The sequence below is a fragment of the Cyrtonyx montezumae genome, unplaced genomic scaffold (assembly GCF_038088225.1).
Source record: "Cyrtonyx montezumae isolate F1298 unplaced genomic scaffold, pur_monq_1.0 scaffold_16, whole genome shotgun sequence".
In the NCBI taxonomy this organism is placed as follows: Eukaryota; Metazoa; Chordata; class Aves; order Galliformes; family Odontophoridae; genus Cyrtonyx; species Cyrtonyx montezumae.
The window spans coordinates 11,491,671-11,512,111 of NW_027071892.1; the positions used below are offsets into that span (position 1 = coordinate 11,491,671).

General features: G+C 50.4%; 2 protein-coding genes across 2 annotated transcripts in view; one reads left to right on the forward strand and one right to left on the reverse strand.

The window, feature by feature from the left end:
• The window catches only part of TMEM11 (transmembrane protein 11), a 377,196-nt gene that overhangs the window by 345,316 nt on the left and 11,439 nt on the right, over window positions 1–20,441 (reverse strand). The window lies entirely within an intron of this gene.
• Window positions 758–18,888, forward strand: FBXL18 (F-box and leucine rich repeat protein 18). The gene is made up of 5 exons (XM_065732832.1): window positions 758–837; window positions 1,477–1,677; window positions 2,539–4,079; window positions 6,771–6,989; window positions 18,164–18,888. Exons 1-5 carry the CDS (start codon window positions 820–822, stop codon window positions 18,318–18,320), a joined length of 2,136 nt encoding a protein of 711 aa, XP_065588904.1. The 5' UTR covers window positions 758–819; the 3' UTR covers window positions 18,321–18,888.

The window sequence follows — 20,441 nt, forward strand, 5'->3', positions numbered from 1 at the left end:
TTGCTCATTTGGTGGAGGGTCATCAGACTGAGCTCAGCTCCTCTGCGAGCATGGTTCCTCCTGGGGAGATTCTTTAACATGCCTCAGCTCCCTGTTTTGTTTGGGGTTGGCAACTGCTGCCTGGTGCACAGGCAGCTCAGGACTGCAGGAAACCTTGGCTAGTCCTCACTCTGGTGGACCTGGTGCTGGGCAGGGCTTTGACTCTGCCTGTGGGCTCTGTTCATGATCTTATTTACATCTGCACTGGAAATGCGAGTCTTCTCCACCCCAGCCTCATCTTTCCCCACTATCTTGTATTCCATTTAGGTGCCAAACAAGTCAGTCCCAACTGAAGGGCCTCCGGACTGAATTTGGCATTATCTCCTGTTTCACTGGAACGTGACAGAAGAGTGAGTACCGATGCTCCTACTGACGCTGTCCCGCACCAAAGGGCTCAGAAGGATGCTCTGCCCCGCGCTGACATCCTGCTCGTGAGCCTGGAAGCACAGGGGCTGTGGGCGTCTTCTGCATGGCCCCCAGCATATCCGTTGCAACAAAGGGAAGATTCAGCTCATTAAAGCTCTGCTTAATTGCGTAAACGCCCAGCGATTCTCGGTTCTGAAGAGAGAACTACCGCCCACAACATGGCGGCGCCGCCGCTCTCAAGATGGCGTCGCACAGCGCCCCGCCGGCCACGCTCAAGATGGCGGCGGCGCCGGAAGTGCGGCGAGGCGCGGAAGCCGGGTCATGGCAGCGCCGGAAGAGCCGTGCGGCGGTGCGGAGCGGGGCCGGGAAGCGGCTGGCTTGAGCCGGGCCCGGCGGGACCCCGCGGCCGCCGCCATGTCGTGCTGCGCGGAGGTGAGCCGTGGGGCAGGCGGTACCCCTCGGGGTGGAGCCGGCCTCGGGCCGCGGCCAGCGGTTGGGATGGCGACCCGGCCCCGCGGCTGCTGGGTGTGCCGGCAGGGTGGGCCCGGGGGGGCACCGCCTCATGGGGAGCGCGGCCGCCCCGAGGAGCCCTTGGTTCCCGTGGGATCGCTGTGGGTCGCGTGATGCCGGACTGCAGAGCGATGCTTTTAGCGTGTGGACGGTTACGTAAGTGGTAAGGTTGGTGGGATGGGCGCTTCTTAGAGGAAAAAAAGGGGAGAGAGATCTGCCCGCTGCGCTGAGGGCTGCCACGAACGGTCACAAAGCGAGAGGCAGAAGGGGGATGGATGTAAACGTTATTCTTCGTGGTGTGAAGCAGCCTGAAGTGGAGAGCGAGTGAAACTGCCATGGCGTTGTGTGAAGCTTTGCGGTACCTCCCTGCCCTCTCTTGAAGGAGAGGTGCTGGTTTCCCCAGGAGGGTGGTTCACATTCTGCTTGTGCTTTGTTTCACCTCACAAGTCTCTCTGAGCCTCAGAGTGTCTGTTTTCTCATAAGATTGGCTCGAGTGTCTGAGCTGCTTGCTTTTCTTTCTTTGTCCTTTTTTCCTCCTTTTTCTCCCTCTGTTTCTTTTAGGATCTCGTGAGCGGGGAGAATGAGGAGGAAAGTAATGGTATCAACTTGATGGAGTTCTCGGATGAGATCCTTCTGCACATCCTAAGCTACGTCCCTTGCACAGATCTGGTCCTGAATGTAAGGAAGACCTGCAGGAAGCTCGCAACACTTTGCCTTGACAAGAGTCTGACCCATACTGTTTTACTCCAGAAAGACTATAAGGTGGGGAGAGTAGCTTCTTCTATTAGCTATGAAGAGAAATCTGACCTGTGAAAAAATGTCAAGAAGCAGAACTTTTCATTGTGTCTGCATACATGTCCTGCTTTTGAACTCTGAATTCGAATAAACAATAAACTGTTTTATAAAAGCATTTGTTTTCCAGAATGCTCTGTTAGGACAGCTCTGCACTCCCTTAGTTTTCACTGATGGTATTTTATGCAGCTCCTCTGGGGTTCTGGAAGCTAAAATGAAAGTCAGTGCAACTTTCTGTTTATAGCTGCCCTTTATGGTTGTGTAAAGCTGTCATTTTCCTCAGATACAGTTCTGTGTTGCACAAATAAACTCCATCAGACACACAGTCAGTTAATTCAGAAAATGTATACTTTCTGTAACAAAAAAATAGCTTAGGGGTTGAAGCATAATGTTTTATGAAGACTATATCACAAAGCTGTAGGCAGAGAGACTCTCTTATTGTTTCTGAAAGAAGAAAGTGGATGAAGGAGAATGAAAGTATTCTTTTAATTTGAGCTTCTGTAGACTAGTTCAGCAGGTTTCAGCTGTTTCTGCTGAAATAGTTTAGCTGTTGGAAAATGGAGGTTGTTCAGCAGCAGTGGGATGGAGGACAGATTTGGCCTCACAGTCGGTAATGCAGAACTGCAGAGTCTAGAAGCTAAAGGAATTCTAAGATTAGAGTCCAAAGCATGTCTGACAGAGCTGTGCTTTATTAAGGCATGTGGTAGTAGTGATCCAAGGCCTTGGGTAAGCTATGCAATGTGAGAGCTAACCAGTGCTGACCCATCTCCAGATGAGTCACTACACGCTGCTGCCTTATGTCTCATTGAATCTGGTTTTGTTTGAGCACAGGTAAACAAAGACAAAGTGAAGCAACTGATGAGGGATATCGGAAAAGAGATTTACCAGCTGAACATGGCTGGGTGCTATTGGCTGCCCAGCTCCACTACTGATCATGTGACACGATGCAAGAACCTGGTAAAACTGAACTTGTCTGGGTGCCGGCTCACCTCTCTCCGTCTCTCAAAGATGCTGTCCACCCTTCAGCACCTGCGCTCCCTGGCGATAGATGTAAACCCGGGTTTTGATGCCAGCCAGCTAAGCAGTGAGTGCAAAGCCACCCTTAGCCGTGTGTCAGAATTGAAGCAAACCCTTTACACTCCGTCATATGGTGTTGTTCCGTGCTGCACTAGCCTTGAGAAACTGCTGCTTTATTTTGAGATCCTTGATCGCTCACGAGAAGGTTTCATGCTGTCTGGGCAGCTGATGGTAGGTGAGAGCAACGTGCCCCACTACCAAAACCTTCGTGTCTTCTATGCCAGGCTGGCTCCTGGCTATGTTAATCAGGAGGTGGTGAGGCTGTACTTGGCTGTGCTAAGCGATCGGACGCCTGAGAACCTTCATGCCTTCCTTATTTCTGCCCCTGGTAGTTTTGCTGAGACGGGAGCCACTAAAAACCTTCTGGACTCGATGGCTCGAAATGTACGCCTGGATGCTTTACAATTGCCCAAAGCCTGGCTTAATGGTTCTGGACTCCTGCAACACTTGAAGTTCAACAACCCCTTCTACTTCAGCTTTAGCCGATGCACCTTATCTGGTGGTCACCTGATCCAGAGAGTTATTAATGGTGGGAAGGACCTTAAAAGCTTGACCAGTCTGAATCTCAGTGGCTGCGTTCACTGTCTGGCTCCAGAGTCTCTGTTTCGAAGAGCAGAAGACGACATTGACAGCAGCATTCTGGAAAGCCTGGTAGTGTCTTGCTGCAACCTCAGGCACCTCAACCTCTCCGCAGCTCACCACCACAGCTCCGAAAGCATAGGGAATCATTTGTGCCAGCTCCTGTCCAGGCTAAAGCACCTACTCTCGCTAGCACTACCAGTTTGTTCCATCACAGATGTTGCTGCAAACATGGAAAAGCCTTCCACGCAGCCTAGTGCAGTGCCCCAAACGTGTGGGAAGAAAATCCGTGTGGGGGTACAGACCTATCCGAGAAACTTAACAGAGCAGGCGTGTCAGAAGGTGGAGTCTTCAGTATTCTGGACGCTGATGAGAAGCCTCCGGTTTTTGGAAACCTTAGAAATAATTGGGTCCAGTTTTTCCTCTGCCATGCCCCGCAATGAGCCAGCAATTCGGAACTCGTTGCCTCCTTGTGTCCGAGCACAGAGCGTGGGGGATTCGGAGGTGGCTGCCATTAGCCAGCTGACTTATTTGCAGAGCCTCACCTTAGCACAGCTGCCAAATATTGTGACTGGTTCTGGGCTTGTTAGCATTGGATTGCAGTGCCAGCATTTGCGAACTCTTTCTTTGGCCAACCTGGGCATGATGGGGAAAATGGTCTATATGTCTGCTCTCATGGACATGCTGAAGCACTGCAAGTGTTTGAGAGATCTCAGGTGAGGGGCTGCCATCCAACAGCTCCATTGTTTGTGGAGCTCCGGAGTTGGAGTGCTTGTTTTGTTGTGGCTGGGTGTAAAAACTGCAAGTGGTCCTCTTCTGGTCTCCCTCTGCTCAAACAGCAGGTCACAGGTAGCTGCAATGGCTTGGCAGTTATTTTTCTTCTGGAGTTGTGGAGAGCAGGAAGGCATCTTGCCCTGTTGTCAAGGGCTCAGGATATGCCTTTTAACCAGTATTTTAAGAGCTTAAAGTCTCTATGCTGCAACTGTCTTCCTTTCTGATAAGGAAGAGTGGACCCAGCATATCCGGGAGGTGTCAGGCTCTCAGGACTAGGTTAAATGCTGTGTTCTTTGACTCTGTGTACGTGTACATTTTTTGAACATCCAGGAAGGAAAGGACTCCTACGATGCGTAGATAACACAGAGCTTGGTTTCCCACTGGGATATTTTTCTACCTTTGGCTTATATTTAAGATCTTGCCCCCTTATTTTGTGCATTAATCTTTCCTTTCTTGGTAATGTGTTGAAAGCATTCCAAATGTAGAATTTGTTGTGTTGATATTTGCTTCTCAGAACACTGGCCCAACCTTGCAGGATGCATAAAGGAGCTTTGCTGTTGCCAAAATGTACTTAGGAACCCATCTCAAAGTGGTGGTTTCCTTGCACCAGTAAACACCAATCTCTGTAAATCACAGAACCATTTAGGTTGGGAAAGACTTCTAAGGTCACAAAGTCCAACCCCAGTGTTACTACTCTAGGAAAAATGCTTTTCTGTTTTCCCTTCCCCCTCCCCAGAGCACTTTCTGTTGGTGGAGCTGCTAGTCCTTAGCGTTGGGTCAGTGGTCATTCTTTATTCCTGGAACAGGTCCAAAATACAGAGGAGCAGTAAAAGGAAGGTCATCCTCACGTGGTGTATACCTACGATTGCAAAGACAGTTGCAGCATAACTAAATCTGTTCTTTATCAACCGAGGCTGATGTTGGTGTGCATGTCCTGAGCCATTGCAGTAGTGAAGGGAGCTGGAGCAGCTAGAACACCTCCAGGCTTTTTGTTTCCCACTGCTTCCCATTTGCAAGAGGCAAGGAGTGTGCTGCTCTCATCCAGGGGCAGCAGCTGGTGGAGATCCGATTGCTTAATGGCGTGGGTCACGTGAATGGATCTCTAACCTTGAAGGACTAAATCCCCTTGGCAGCACCAAGGTCTGGGGGGAGAGGGGGTGGGGGTTTGGCGTGCAGTGGAGGATGAGCAAGGCTGAGTCCTCGCAGCAGCCAGGCGTGTTGGTGTCAGCTGTCACTGCACCTCGTGTGAAGTCTGAGGTTTGATATAGGTTTAAAAGGTTTTTGATGCGTAGCACTCACACCTGATCGTGTAGTTTCCTTTTCATTTAGCTAAATCTCTGGCGCTCCTGCCGTTTTCGCTCTGCCCATTTTCCGGGCAGGCAAACTGGTTTCGGGGGATGTTCTGGAGCAACGTTGCCATCTAGCGAGCAGAAGCAGTACTCCAAGTGTGGCTGGGATAACTAAGAAACCTGAGAGGTTGCAGGGCTTTCCTGCTTTGTCCTAAGCTGACAGTAGGCTAATTGCACCGCTGAAAAATGGCAGAAGCTTTCTATTTCCTTAATGTTCATTTTGAGCTGTGAGGATCTTCAGGCGGTCTGGGACTGAGATTTGAAAACAGAATCTGTCAGCTAATGAGATTAAGTTGCTGAGATACCCCTCCCATACTACAACAGCCTATGCAGAGATTACCCGGAGGTCAGGCTGGGGCTGGCAGCTTGTTGTCACCTCCTGGATTAACCTTCTGGAGCTCTTGGCCTTGCTGACCCAATGACTGGGTGTCCCATGTGCTCTGAGGTGCTGTAGTAAATCTGCAGAAAGCAGGCATGCTCCGACTGATGGCACCAGCCCCAGACAGCTCTCGTGTCATGGTTTCTGCAGGGGAGTCATCCAGATAGGATGCTGGTTAACATATGGAGCTCTTGTTGGTCAAGCGTGGCTTCACCGTGTCTTTTTGTCACATTGCTCAGGGCTGGGAGGTGAGGCTGTGGATTGCTGGGGTTGAAAATCCCATCTCTTTTCCCTGAACGAAGTGTTTAAGATGGAGGTTGGATCGATGAGGGAGAGAGGAGCCTTGTTTCTTTCCCGTGCTGTGGCTGGGGAGGGCTGTTGGCTCAGGGGCACGAGGTCACCATGTGTGCGCTGTGGGTTTTTCACGCCTGCCTTCTCCCGAGGCAATAAACTAAAGCTGACTGGTTTGACCCACGCTTGGTGCACTGGAGCAGTGTGTCCCTAAATCCACATCATCTGCTTGGTTATGTCTGGTAGCAAAAGCTGGGCAGTGTTTGCCCAGCTCAGAAGTCCATCTTATTCAATGTGTTGTGGAAAACCTGCTAACCCAGGGCTTCTCCCTGCAATTCTGCAGCGTGGGGCCTTTCTGTTTGTGTCCCTGTCCTTCAGATTGTGTAATTTGGGCATAACAAGCAAGAGGCCTGAGCTTGCAAAGTCAAATTTGTAATGGCCTTCTGCTGGCGCAAGCAGATGCACGTGTGATAACCTTCTGAGTGAAAATGTGGGAAGGTTGTTGAAATGGTTGCTCTGCTTGCCAAACCCCCATAAGTGTGCTCTCTTCTCCCTTGTCTGAAAGTGCCCTGAGCCTGAACTGCCCACTGACTTGCTTTTGTTTCTCTCTGCAGGCTGGAGCAGCCGTACTTGAGTGCAGGCACCCAGTTCTTCCAGGCACTGAGTCACTGCTCCTCTCTCCAGCGGCTCTGCATCGTCTCCCGGAGTGGGACTCTGCAGTCTGATGCAGTGATGTCATTCATGGCCAGCTGCCTCGAGGTCGTCATGTGCCACATGTTTATGGGAGAATCTCTTACTGTTTGCAAGAACCTCCAGCAGTCTATTGTCCGGAGGTGAGTGCGGAAGGGGGTTGGCATGGGATTTCTGGAGTGGTTGAGGATTTATCTCCTCTTCCTTCCTCGCCAAGGTTTATATGGCTTGGAGCACTTGTTCCAAGAAGCTAAAAGGTACTGTGTAACTGCTTGGCACGTGAAATGGCCTCTTAGTTTAATAAGAGCCGATCTGTGAAATATTGGAAGGTATGATATGAATTTTTGATTCCGTTCCTGCTCATGTTCTGTGTGGTTGTGCAGGGGCTGAGCTGGAGCTCTGGAAGTACGGCTCCATCATAAATCAGCCGTCACTTTTTGTGTCAACAAAACATCTGCCGACATTTTGAGTACGGAGAGGTTTGACCTTGAAGCTTTCCTCCTTTCCCACAAGTGACTAAGATAATTCTTCGTCCTCTAATCACTTGTAAATGTCACTTACTGATAATCCCCTGGCAGCGCAATTCAAAGCCTTTCCAGGGTTTGTTGTGAAGGGTTTTTCTTCGCGGGGAGTGCGGGGGGGGGGAGGGGAGGATGGGTACAAACTGCCTTTGCACGTTTGACAGTTCTTAAATGCATTTTGCTTGGCCCCTCGCAGGGATCTGAGGCTCACGTGGTGGGAAACGTCGGTGGGTGAGCCGTGAACTGCATTTGAAAAGAGAGCTTTTAATTACGCCTGGCATTTTGAAACCTTCTCATAGAGGCAGTCATCTTACAAAATATTTCCCATGCAGCAGACTTTGCATTATTTTTTTTTTCTATAAGGCATTTTCTCTGCCTTCGAACTGTTTTCTTTGTCACCTACCGTGGCTTTGCCCTGCTAAGCTCTAACAAATTTACTGCATCCCAATGGGTGCTCCTCCCCCCCCCCCCTCAGCCTTTTTCTGGCTTCAAATGGACTTATTACACTTGGCTTGCTTCTGAGGATCAAATCCAAAGAGCCTATGACTATATTAGCCACCTCTCAAACCGCACACAGGACTGCTTGTTGCAGCCTCTGGAAGGCTCTGTGCTCCTTTGGGATGGTGGCAGTTGTAAATTCCTGGTGCTGTGACAGATGTTTAAGCACAGGGTTTTTTTATCTGTTGAGTCAATCCTTGGTTGATTTTCTTGGGAGTGCTTTGAGGATCCTTAGAAAGAAGGATCCAGTTTTTTGTTTTTTTGTTCTGCCTTCCTCCCTGAGATGCCACTGCAGCGTTAGCCAAAATTCCAGTGTCTGCTCACTGAGCCGTGCTGTGCTGTTCTGCAGTGTTTTCCTTCTCTTTCTCGTGCATGGACTCTTACTATGTTCTGTACCTTTTGGGAGCTCTCCAGAGAGCAGCAGATGCCCCATGAAAATGATGAAAACCATTTTTATTTTTAGCAACAGTTCTGGCTGTCATACTACTCTTCTTCTTTTCTATTTTATTAATAGAGGCTTTTGTATGAAAACAATTTTTGAAGCATTTTTTCCAAGCAGAGCATCTGCTCCCAGTGCAAGTTCTGCACCTGAAGCCATAATCCTCGATGGCATTGTAATTGGTGGCTCTGGAAACGATTTTTGATGTCACATAAGATTATGAGTTCGGGAGCAGGATAAGCAGTGGGAGCAGATATGCTCCTAAGCAACAGAGATCCTGTTCTCATGCAACTGTCTGAAGTAATAACGTGGAAGGGACAAAATACAGGGAAGGATGTGTAAGCACAGCCTGGAGTTTTCTGTGAGCCATCAGTGAGCCTTGAACCACGTGCCTCTCCCAAGGATCCTGTCCCTGTGCAATTCCCCTTCAGATGAGGGTCAGGAATTGGCTTTCTCTTGACTGCGTTTTGTCTGCTGCTCCAAGGGCAGTTCAGTCCTTGCATGATCTAGTTCAGAGCCACAGAAAAGGCTGTGCTTCACGCAGCAGGGCTTCCTGTCAGTGTGCTGCTCACATGCCTTTAATCCAAACTTGAATTTGGAAGAGCAAGTCTGACGTTAGGTATCATGTGCTAGAATGAAAGAAGGTGATTTATCCTTTTACATTCTTTGGAGTGTGTGCAGGAAAGGCATGAAGGATGGGTGGGAAGGAGAAAGTGAGAGCTGAGAAGGCTATGAGCCTGTCTTTGTTTGCTCCCTTTCCTTGGAGCTGTATTTCTCAGGTCTCACAATGGATTAGAGCTATTGTAGAGCTGCGGAGAGGATCTCTGTTAGGCTACAGCCCAGTGATCCCAGTTTGTCAGTGGGGTTGGTGGGGCTGAAGTGCCTTCTGTTTTACCAGCACCTCTAATGAGAAGAAACGTAAGCAAGGAGCTTGCCTAGGGCTGAGCACGCACCAGCAGTTTGCAGGGGTAGATTTGGGAGGGCAGGCTGTGCTGTCCTGTTTGAGATGTGGGTCTGCAGAAGGGTTCAGCTCGTGGAAGAGGAACAGTGTGGGGAGAGCAGCCTGGTTCAGACTGCTGGGCTGTGCTGGGGGACAGTGCCTGTACAGGGTGAAGTGATGGGAGCTCGGGTGTTAAACATCCTGCTTCGTACCCATGGTTCAGAGCCTGCAAAGATCCTCAAGCCTTCCCCATTGCCTCCAAAAACGATAGCACTCTGAATTGCTGCTGTAATGGCCTGCAAAGGAAGCTGTTCTCACGTCTTTCAGTCCTGTGGCAGCTCCAACCCAGGCCCTGTGATCTCCAGCTTCCTTGCGGCAGTTTTCTGGTGGAAGATTGCTGCCAGATGAGTGTATGTATTTCTCTGTAAAAAGCTTCTGATTCGGTTCTGCCTCTTTTTCAATGGAGCATGGTAAGCAGAAGAGAATTCATCCAGAGACCTCGTCAGCAAACGAGGCTTGCAAGGGCAAGGTCTCCTCTGAGCTTTGGAGAAGTCTGCTTCCCTCTGGGCAGATAAATCATGGCAGTGTTTTTTGTTTTTTTTTTTTATTCTTCTTTCCTCTGTGTAGGGGAGGGGTGATCTCCTTTATGGTTCAGGGACATCCTCTGTGCACGTGAGAAGGGCCCAGTGGTTACAGGGGCTGCAGCTTGAGCGATCCGTATCCACTTCCCTGATCTTCCTCAGGCTTCACATGTGACACTGCTCTGGGCTCACAGTTTCTTTGTAAAATGACATTATTTCTCCCCTATCACATGGTGCTCAGCTGCTGCCACGCTTCACGGAGCAGCAGAGCCAACAAGCAGTGCTTTCCTTTTAGCATTTGCACCCCAACTTAGCTGAAGTGCTCAGCTCCCAGCGTTTGTTGTCTCCTAAAAACCACTGCAGTGGCAATTCCGAAAGCACTGAAAACCCCAATTCCAGGACCCACAGTTCTGCGTTCGGATGCAGTCCCACATCTGCTGCTGTGCAGAGGGGCCTTCGTGATGCAAGAGGCTCTTGTCTTCCTTTTGGGATTCGTTCTCATTCACTCCAAGAGTTCACTTCCAGCGTGCACGGAATCCATCCGAGAGCACGGGACCCTCTTCAAGCAGCGCTTCCCGAGAGGTTTTCACGCTGTTATTTTGGGAAGTAGTCAGCAGATGGAGCTGTGACCTATGGAAGGCGTCCCACTGCTCGCCGGTGTGCAGCGTGTGAACGAGTTGTATTTACATGTGTCTTTACCCCCAAAAAATCTTGCAGGGAGAGGAATCTGGGTGAGTTAGCACTGCTGTGCCCCGTGGTGTGCGTGGTGGGCATGTACAGGTGCAAAGAGAGGGTGCTCTCCTGGTCAAGCACACCAGCAGCAAACACTTGGAAGAGGGGGTGGGAAGTGGGAAATGCTTTGGCAAACATCCCCTTGGCCTCAAGGACAGATTTCATTTTCCAGTGTGTTCCTTTTAGATTTTTTTCCTCTCCTGGTTTTAGCTTAAGGGTTTAGATAGCTTCTATCATTATAGTGACTTCAAGGACTTTGACAGCAGACAATGGCGCCTGTGAGAAGTCCTTGAAAAAACACCTTGAAAAAGATCAAGAAAGCAACAGAAAAAAAGAAATAGCACAAAAACAACCTGAAAGCAAAACAAAAAGTCTCTGAGTGGCAACGTGAGGGATTCTTCATGTGTCGGGGGGAAGTGTCAAGGCGTAGAGGTGAGCTGTGATCGATAGCAATGCAATCTCAGGTAAGCCATGGCACAGAGCATGGTCAGGATTGGTGTGGCTGCGTGGGGAGGTGGGTGGTGGTTCTGTTCTCAGCTGCTTGTGTCTCCCAGAAGCAGAGGAAGCTCCCGGGGGCTGCAGCTGTTGGGATGGGTGGGTGAGAGGATGCGTCCTGGTGCAGCATTCCTGAGGGCTGCAGGAGTGGGAGTGGTGGGTGGCACTCCTTTGTCCAGCTTGGTGCCTCAGTTTCCCTGCCTGCAGTGCATGGCTCTGCCATCTGACTGTAAGGTTGTTCTGTGGGGCTCTGATGTCCAACAGCTGCTGGAAGGGCAGGGAGTTCAACCAGTTCAGGACAATCTGCCTGTTCTGAGAGTCCAAGACATGGAGGAAAAGGAGCACTAACTTAGCCTTGCTGCTTGTGCCAGGTGTGAGCAGCAATGGGTTTGCTGTGACTCCCACAACAAGGCTCCTGCCACTTCCTGGAGGTGGCTATTTCATTCTGAATTACATCTTGCTATTCAAGCATTTGTGCATTTACTAAATTTCACCCTGCTTATTACTGTTCAAATATGAACTCTTGGTGAGACCTTCTCATTTCATAGCCTGCTGGTTCCAGGGTCCCTCTGTGGCTGTGGCAGCTACAGTGCTTGCTGATGGGGTGCAGCCTTTGTGGGATTCAGCGCAGAAATAGGGCTTCCAGGTGAGGGTTTGGGGACGAATCTGAGATTCGGACAGAGCAAAGTGAGCTCATCCCTCTCTTGGCACAGGACTGAACTATTTCAAATGGATTTTTGCTCACCTCAGATCTATGCATCCCCCCCCCTCACTTGTTGCCATTGTCCTAAAAGTCCCTGATGGGTTTCTTCCTGGCCCACAGATTCATTCCTCCTGCTTGGCTTCTCACTGTGGGCTCAGCCTCAGAATAGTGCTGCTGTGGGGGCAGGGTGCTGTTATGCAGGAAGCAAGTGCCCCATCACCTGTGGGTTCAGAGGAGCCCTCCAGCATTGTGCTGCAGTTATCCGCGCTGCACGAAGCCGGTGTGACCACCTGGGGCTTACTGGATATTTTCAAGCTGTTTTGCTTCCCTCCATCACCTTCTCATCCATCTGACCTTGAAAAAGTCCCTTTTAGTGCAGAGCTGTTTTCCTGGCTCCCGCAGCCAGCACGGTAGCTGCCAATCCCACTCCGCTAGCCTAAGCATGTTGTGGGCTCCGTCCCTGCATCTGATTGCAGAAGACTTAATGCATCTCTCGGCTGGTGTAGTGAATCATTAGCATCCTGCTCCAGCTTTCATTGTCTGTTTCATTTCCTGCTCTTAGAAACCCCTGAATCATTCTGTCACGGACTGAATAACAAACTGCATCCTTGTCAGCTCGTGTTACCCAAGAATTCGTTGGAGGGCTTGGCGAAGGCTGACTGCTTGGGGTGTGGCCCTGACACCTCTGCTGCTGCCAGGGATGTTGTTTCAGGGTGGGTTCAAATACTTTGCAAGCCAGCAGAGCCTGTGGGACCATCCCCAATTTGGTATATTTATGTACCTTCTTCTGGGGGTACTGACATACCCCCTTCTTAAATGCATTCCTGTGGCTAACCCAAATGACTGGTTCCAGCTCCAAGCTGGTGTGCTTTGTAAGGAATTCAGCCCTGAAACCCTCCTAGGAGGGAAGATGGGTTTGTGCACAACGTACGTTTCAAGCAGTGTCCTCTCTCTCTTGGCTGAGAAATAATATTGGAATAGTACAGCAGCCCTTTCTCTTCACGAGGGTGTAAAAGGCTGAACGGAAGCATTAACTGCAGCTTTAAAGCATTTCCATGGTAAAATAAATCTAATTGAGCCGTTATTGCAGTTGCTTTTTAATTTGTGGAAGAGATTAGGAAATAACTTTCAGCTTGCTCTGGCAGAGCACTCCCTGAGGACGTGTCCTGGGCGCTCTGGCAGCACTCCTTGGGCTCTCGTTCCCTCCCTCTGTAATTGTCCGGTCACATCTGAGCAGCGTGGAGTTCAGCTGGCAGAATAACACAGAAACCTCAGTCTGGAGGCTGCAGCTCACAGGAGAGGTAGCGGAGTGTCATTCATCTCTTACAGAGAAAACCCCCAGTGCAGATGGATGGGATTTCACCCTTGGGTGCATCTGATGCGTACTGCTGTTCAGCCACGGCTTGATGTGGTGGCAGAGGGTGCTGCAATGGAGACAGTGGGTGATGGCAGTGCTGGATGTGACTGCCTTGCAGAGTGCCATCTGTGTCCCTTCCCAGGTTGGAGGCTGAAGTGATGGGACTTATGGAGAAGGGAGACACTGTGAAGGAAATCTCATTGCGTGGAGGTGAAAGCAACCTGTAGAATCTTAGAATCATTAAAGTTGAGAAGTGCTCTGAGATCACTAAGTCCAACCATCAACCCGTCCTGCCACGCTACCAAACCCTGCCCCTTGGTGCCACATCTCTGTAGTTCTGAGACATCTCCAGGGATGGTGACAGCACCACTCCATTGGCAGCAGTTTCAGTGCCTGAACGCTCTTCCAGAGAAAAAAATTTTCCTAATATCCAACCTGAACCTCTCCTGGTGCAACCCGAGGCCGTTGCATAACTGCTTTTCTAGGGAACTTCAGAAGTCTGTTTCTAAGATGGAAAGATGAAGCCTGCTCGATGCCAGCCATGCCAAGGAATTGGAAGTGAGAATGGCATTAGGGTCTGGGTCTGCTTTAGAGTCTCTGTGTGTAGGTTTTGGACCCCTTGAGGGCCTCTGGGGGCTGTATGGGGGCAGAGGTCCTCCTGGAAGGTGCCTGTGTGGCTGAAAGCAGCTCTGGAGCAGCTCCGTTTCACGGTCCTGGCAGTCAGTCCCTATCAAACAAGCAGAGCTCTTGCAGTTCCCTGAGGTCTGGGCACAACCAGCGGAACAAACCTGAGGTGCACACCCGGCCTTCCTGAAAAGATGAGGAAAGTGTGTGTATGTACGTTGGATCGTGTCACTTGTCAGCTGCCCCAGCGTGTCCTGGCACTTCCTCTGTTCCACCGAGCTGTGCTCCGGGGATGGGAGTTTCCAGGCTGGCTCAGGTACGTTGGCTGAAGCTTACAAGGCAGATGCCACATCTGAACTTTCAGACGTGAGCAAGTCTTCCAGTAAAAACAAGCTGACGCTGTGCCTGGCAGAGGATTAACAGGGTTCTTGTGTGTGTGGGTGAGAGCTGTGCACAGCGAGGTGCAAGGAAGGCTGCTCCTCTCTGCAAACAGCACACCAGCCTGAGTGCAAGGCCTGAGCGAAACAGGGCAGGGTTTGTGGCTGCAGCAGGGGCTGAGTTGCTGCTGGGAGTCACACCAGCTGGAGTCCAGACCTGCTCTGTCTCCACCTCAAGCGTCTCCTGATCTTCTTTCATTCCTTTCCTGGTGCTTCCTTTCCCGTAAGCTTATCTGTGTTTGTGGAGTTGAAAACCTGGCCTTGATCCGCTCCTGATAGGCCGTGTTTCCTTGTTTTATCTGCTGTGTGCTGCTTGTGTTGCCAGCACTCAGCGATACCACCTCCGTGCCCCCTGCAGCCTGCCAGCCTCTGGGGGGTGGGATGTGCTGCAACATCTCCACTTGGCACAGTGCTTTTCTCAGGTGTCCCTGCAAACCTCGAGGGGGAAAGCGTTCAGTACCAAACGCTGCCTTGTCCTTTCCATGTAAGGTGGGTCTGAGCAGCCCCAGCACAGCAGGGCTGTGGCTGTACGGCTGTGCAGAGCAGGCACGGCTCGTGCCCCAGGCTCACCCGCAGCTTGGGGCTGCCCCGTGGCTGGATGGGCAGCTGGGGCTCTGCAGGCTGGGCTTCTTCCATGTCTCAAAGCACAAATCAGGGAGACCTGATGAAAGCACTTACCTTGCTTTAGAATGTTTCCCTTTCTTTTTGACTTTGTCCCTGACCTACATATTGGATCCCGCCACGCTGGTTGGAAGCGATGGAGACCATAGCATTAAGCTATTTACCAAGCTGTTGGCTTGAAAATAACCTTACTGTCCACACCTGCTCTGGAGTAATTTTGGAGTCAAACAACAAAGCGCCGTTAACCCTTGCAGCCCGTGCAAGGTCTGACCGAAGAACAAGGTTATACTCCTGCTGACGCAGGGAGGAATTGCTGATAGCACTTTGCTGGCCATTTTTCAGCTCCGTGGTTGTTCCCAGGCAGCTGCTGCAGCCAGCCCTGCTGAGGGTCTGCATCCGAGCTGCTGCTGGGTGGTGGCCGGGCCGGTGTTGAGGCTGCTGGACCACAGGCTGTTCTGGAAAATGCATGCATGAGTATTTCCTTTGTTAGCCCGGTGCTTGTTTCTGATTAAAGGATTTGTTTTGAAGGGGCTGCTAGTCAGTTGCCTAGAAAACTTGCTTTCATTTAATTAATTGTGATGAATTTAGTCTGGAGGTTTTGTAGGAGAGAGCAGGCAAGCGTATCCTTGGCTTCTTTCCCTTGGAAAAAAAAGGGGTTTCATGTCTGGAATTGCATGCAGCCCTTTTGTCTCCCCAGGTCGACATCCCTCTCTGTCCTTGGAGTTTTCATTTTACAAGCTGTGTGCTTGCAGAGGTAGATCCAGTTTGAAGTCCATCCAGGTGCAGAATGAGGAAAGAACCATCAAGAAGATTACAGGAGCTATTCTGCAACTGATTAACTCAATCTCTTCCCCTTCTTGTTATCTCCTCCCCGTGCCTAAGGCCTTTGGAACTGCTGCTTTAAGAGCTTCTCACTTAATCTAGCCCACCTGGACAGGTGTATGAAGAAAGGAATTGCCTTCCGGGGATGAACTAAAGGAGCAAAGGAGCATAGGTTGCAAAGGGAGTCTGCTTTTGGGAACTGCTAATCCCAGTTTAACATTATGACAGCTGCTCGTTAAAATCAGGGTGTTTTTTAACAGGCAGTTAAAGGAGAGGCTTTGCACGCACATTTAGCTGAGAATAATAGAGAGCCATGTGCATTTGATTTTTTTTTCTTAAATCACACAAATTGTACATGGAAAGAATTCTTCGGCGTCAACTTGCTGGGGTATGGAATTTACAAGGTTTGCAGTAACATACAGTTTCCTGTTGGGGGGGTGGGAGGGGGAGAAAATTACAAAGCTTTCTTTTTTCTTTTTGTAAGATCAAGTTCAAACCTTTTATATAAACCCTCTCCTGAAGGTGTTCTGGCTGCGTTGGGGTTTCTCAGTTGTCTTGGTGGCAGATTGTCACGTAAGCTTGTGTGGGTTCTTGTTTTCATAGCTCCGTGGCAGGGCTGTTTGAAATGGCATTTTTGTCCCCAGTGAGATGGCAGCGTGCACGCCTCCTGTATGCCAAGGGACGAGCAGAGGTTTGTGGAGTTCATGGCCACGAGGGCTGTGCTCCTGTGAAGACAGCTGCTTCTCCCTGCAGTAAACTTGGTCTGTGAACAGTTTTCTCTTCAGGGCTGTGGCGTTGGATGAGAAGTGTGAAGAGCTGAGGCTGAGGAGGGACTGTCAAAGAGTCACTCGCTGGACCTGGTGCAGGTGTTCTGCAGGTGGTACTGGCTGCCTCCCAGTCCCATGGGTGCTGCTGCCTGCTTTCTGGGGGCAGTGCTCTGGCTCCTGCTGAGCCTCCAGCTCTGCCCAGGGAGCAGTGTCCTTCCCTGCAGCCCTTAGGCGTGAGGCATGAAGGGCACTCTGTGATGCAGAAAGATAGAAATTGCCCCGGGCAGTTTTGTTGCTGGAAATCCTCACTCCTGCAGCAACTTGGGTTCAGGCAAATTGATTTAACCCACCAGGACCAAGCAGCTGAACTTGGTGTGGGAGTTTGTGATACGTCCTTGGCAGCCATACTGCAAATCATCTGTGAAAGGAGCATCCTTTCTCTCTCCCAGGCAATACCATCTCTTGTTGCCTTTCCTTCAGCTGGCTCTAATGCTAACGCTAGTTACCTGGGATTTCACATTCTCCAGCAGCAAATCTCCTTCCGTTCCTCTCTGTTGGAGAGGAATCTGACTGTATCAGTGCTAAGGATGACTGGGAATTTTCCAGGCACATCTGCATGAGAGAAGCTTGTTTAGCAGTGATCCCTTCTCCAGACCCAGCACAACTTGGTTCAGCCTCAGGGGACTGATGCTGCCAGTTCCACTCTGCCTGCTTAGAGTGACGACGAGCTGGCCCCTGTCACACAGCTCAGAGGGAGCATCTCACTGGCACAGTGCTAATAGGCAAAGTGTTTTAATCTTAAGTGTGTCACCTTAAGCTACGGACCAACGTCCTTTGCCCCCTGGCTTTAAAAAGCTGAACTCATCTTATTTGCCTACACTGAGCAAATTCTCTTCCCCCCTGTGCTCCTACTAGGCTGCTGTCACGGAGAGTACTTGCTGATGGGGACTTGGGCTCTTTTCATATAGTATAAATGGCTTTAATGCTCGCTGCTCTCAAGGTCTGGGACTTGAAGTGTGTGCTGGGAAGCAGAGCCAGCTGAGCAGTGCTGGCAAGAGGAGCTGTGAGGACAGGAGGAGACTGCAGATTTCTCTAAGAGGGCACAAAAACAGCGAGGCTGTGAATTCAGAGTCTGGAGCCCAGAATTACAGAGAGGGATGCTTGCATGTGTGAGGGCAAACTCACGTGGTGCCAAGGCAGATTTTCTGTGACTTGGATGAAAAAGGAGGCTGCAGTGCGTGTGTGAGCGCACTTAATGCTTATCTGCAGATCTGAGCTTTCTAAACTTGCCTGTGCTCTAATTGCAGAGGATAGGTTCTGCATGCAGAACAACTGTGCCTGAAGTGATGATCCCAGGCTCAGCCCTCAGGGATTGCCCAGTGCTGCTCTGCCCTGATTTTTTAATGGTGCTGCAACTCGCTGCTGATTCGCAGGTGATTTGAGCTGTTATCTCTGAGCACCTTGCTCAGCTTGGGCAGTGCTGCCGCAATCTCTGCTCCTCTTTGGATATCTTTATGCTGTGATTTCTTGTTAATGTTTTTTTCCTCCTTCCTGGTGTCAGCTCAGCAGATCTGCTGAAGTGGGGTGTGCTGAAAAGCCTGGCCTGTGCTCCCCACATGGGCATGGGGAGGAGGGACAGTGGGAGCCCTGACTTGCAGCTGCTTGTGTTGAACAGCCCTTCCTGTCTGCACTGCTGCAAGATCTATATCCATCCAATCCCCGTGCTGTTCACATGGAGAATTAGTGCTTCTCCTCTGCTAATAACCTGTGTCTGATTTAGTTTCCAGGCGGACCGCCCGGCGTTAAATGTCGTCATTTTCCCTCTGCTTCATGAGGACTTGACAGAGGTCATCAGAGATGTCCCCATGAGGCACTTGGATGAGATCACCTTGTTTAAAAGCAGAGTGGCTGAGGAACCCCCAAACCTGTGGTGGTGACAGCACAGAGGGGACAGGCGGTGTGGATGTGTAGGATCGCTTCTGGCTGGCCTGGATTCCCCACCTCCGGCTCCCGGCCGCCTCCCTGGGTGCTGTACAATCACTTTCCATAGATGCAATTGCAAAATGAAAAGCTGTCCCTCTGTGGTGGGGAAACATCTCCTGGATGATGCTTGCATCTGAGAAGCCTGTCCCAAAGGCTTCTGAAACGCGATGAGTGTTTCCTTGTGGTTAACAATGAATTGCTTTGTTACTTTACTGAAGTTGAAGGTAAGAGAACCTGACTTAATGACTCTTCTTCCCCCGTGTCGCCTGGTGTATTTCCCAAGGGCCCCTGTGTACTTTGGCAGCGTGCTTTGTGATATTGGTGGAAGTCATTCTTTGCTTTGGTCTATTTTTTGGCAAGGTAGGAAGCCTCAGACAGCTGAGAGGCACAACAGTGCGTCGCTCCGTTGAAATGCATCGCATCTTCTCTGTGTCACAGGTACACGGTGACAGCCATCTGTGCAATCACAGATATTTAATGGTCTTTAGGTTCAGGAGTACCACAAAGACAATTTTTTTTATTTTATTAGCACCTTGACCGTGTGTGTTCTTGCTGATGCTGTTTCCTGGGTTGGCTGGTGGAAGAAGTTCTCAGCTGTTTTGGAAATCCTTGTTCTGGGGTAGGTGGAACCTACAGCGACTGAGTTCAGGCTCAGATCTGATCTAAGTGCAGTCTGTCTTGCTGTTTCGATGGGGATGTAGTGTTCTGGTTCTGTCCTTAGGTCCCGTGCCCTGAGTTCATGCTCATCTTAGAGGCGTAGTGAAGCATCTTCACGGGGTGACTTTGGCCAGCTTCTCTGCTCCAAAGAACTTCCTGAGACGTCAGTAGTGGTCTGGATCTCTTTCATATTGCCTTATTTACTGAGCACTTTGAAAGCATCAGACAGCTGCACCAAAAGCCGTGTTGTGAATTCCTGGAGTGCTGGTGCTGAGTAGCAGTCGGATTTCCCTTTTTCTGGAGCATTTCAGGGCAGAACAGTGGGTCTGTCTTCTGCAGAGCAGCCGTCAGCTGGAGCTGTTCAACTCTCCACCTGCTGGCTCCTAAATGTGCTCTCATGTTGAGCAGTGCTTTAGTGGAGAGGCCCAGTGCTGTCCAAAGATGATGTCCCCATCTCCTTGTCAGCATTCTCCATGCAGGATGACATCTCCCACACGTTATCCTATGATCAGAGCAAGCCTGGTTTCGTGGGATAGATCAGAGAGCAGAATGCATCTCACAGCTTTGGAGGATTTCTCCTTCTTTACTTTCCCACTGGTCAGGTCTGCAGCTGGCTGGAGATTCTTGCTGGTGTAAAGCCTGACCTGGACTGGAGAAGAAAGGTTGAGGGAACTGGGCTTGTTTAACTTGGAGAGGAGAAGGCTCCAGGGAGAGACCTTCCAGTACTTGAAGAGAGCACATCTACAGGAAGGGGAACAACTGTTTACCATGTTTATCATGAGAGTGATAGGACAAAGGGGAATGGTTTAAAACTAAGACAGGGGAGATTTAGGTTAGATGTTAGGAGGAAGATTTTCACTCAGAGCACTGGAACAGGTTGCTCAGAGAGGTTGTGGATGCCCCATCCCTGGAGCCATTCAAGGCCAGGCTGGATGAGGCTCTGGACAGCCTGGTCTAGTGGTTGGTGACCCTGCCTGTAGCCGGGGGGTTGAAACGAGGTGATCTTTGATTCAGTGATTCTGCTCTATGAGCATACTCTGGTGTTAGTGAGTGGGTCAGTGTCTGTGCATTGCTCAAACCAACCCTTGCACGTTTGCTGTCTGCCTGAGCTTCTCTCCCTTCCCTGCTCAGGTGTTTGACCAGCAGCAGCTGTGCCGAGGCCTCTGGAAGCAACCACATCCTCCTCAGAGCAGAGCCCAGAGCTGCTCCTGGAGTGCTGCAGACTGCTGCAGGCCAGGCACAGTGCTAGCACCCCTCTGCTGGCATCCTGTCTCTGTTTGCTCTCCCTGCGAGGTCGTTCCTTCTACCTTGTGTCATATTACTTGCCTGTTCAAATCCCTCTCTCCCTCTCCAGCAACTTTTTCCTCTCCTCCTCCCAGCGCTACCAGAGTTAACCCTTCGGTCCTGAGGATCAGAGC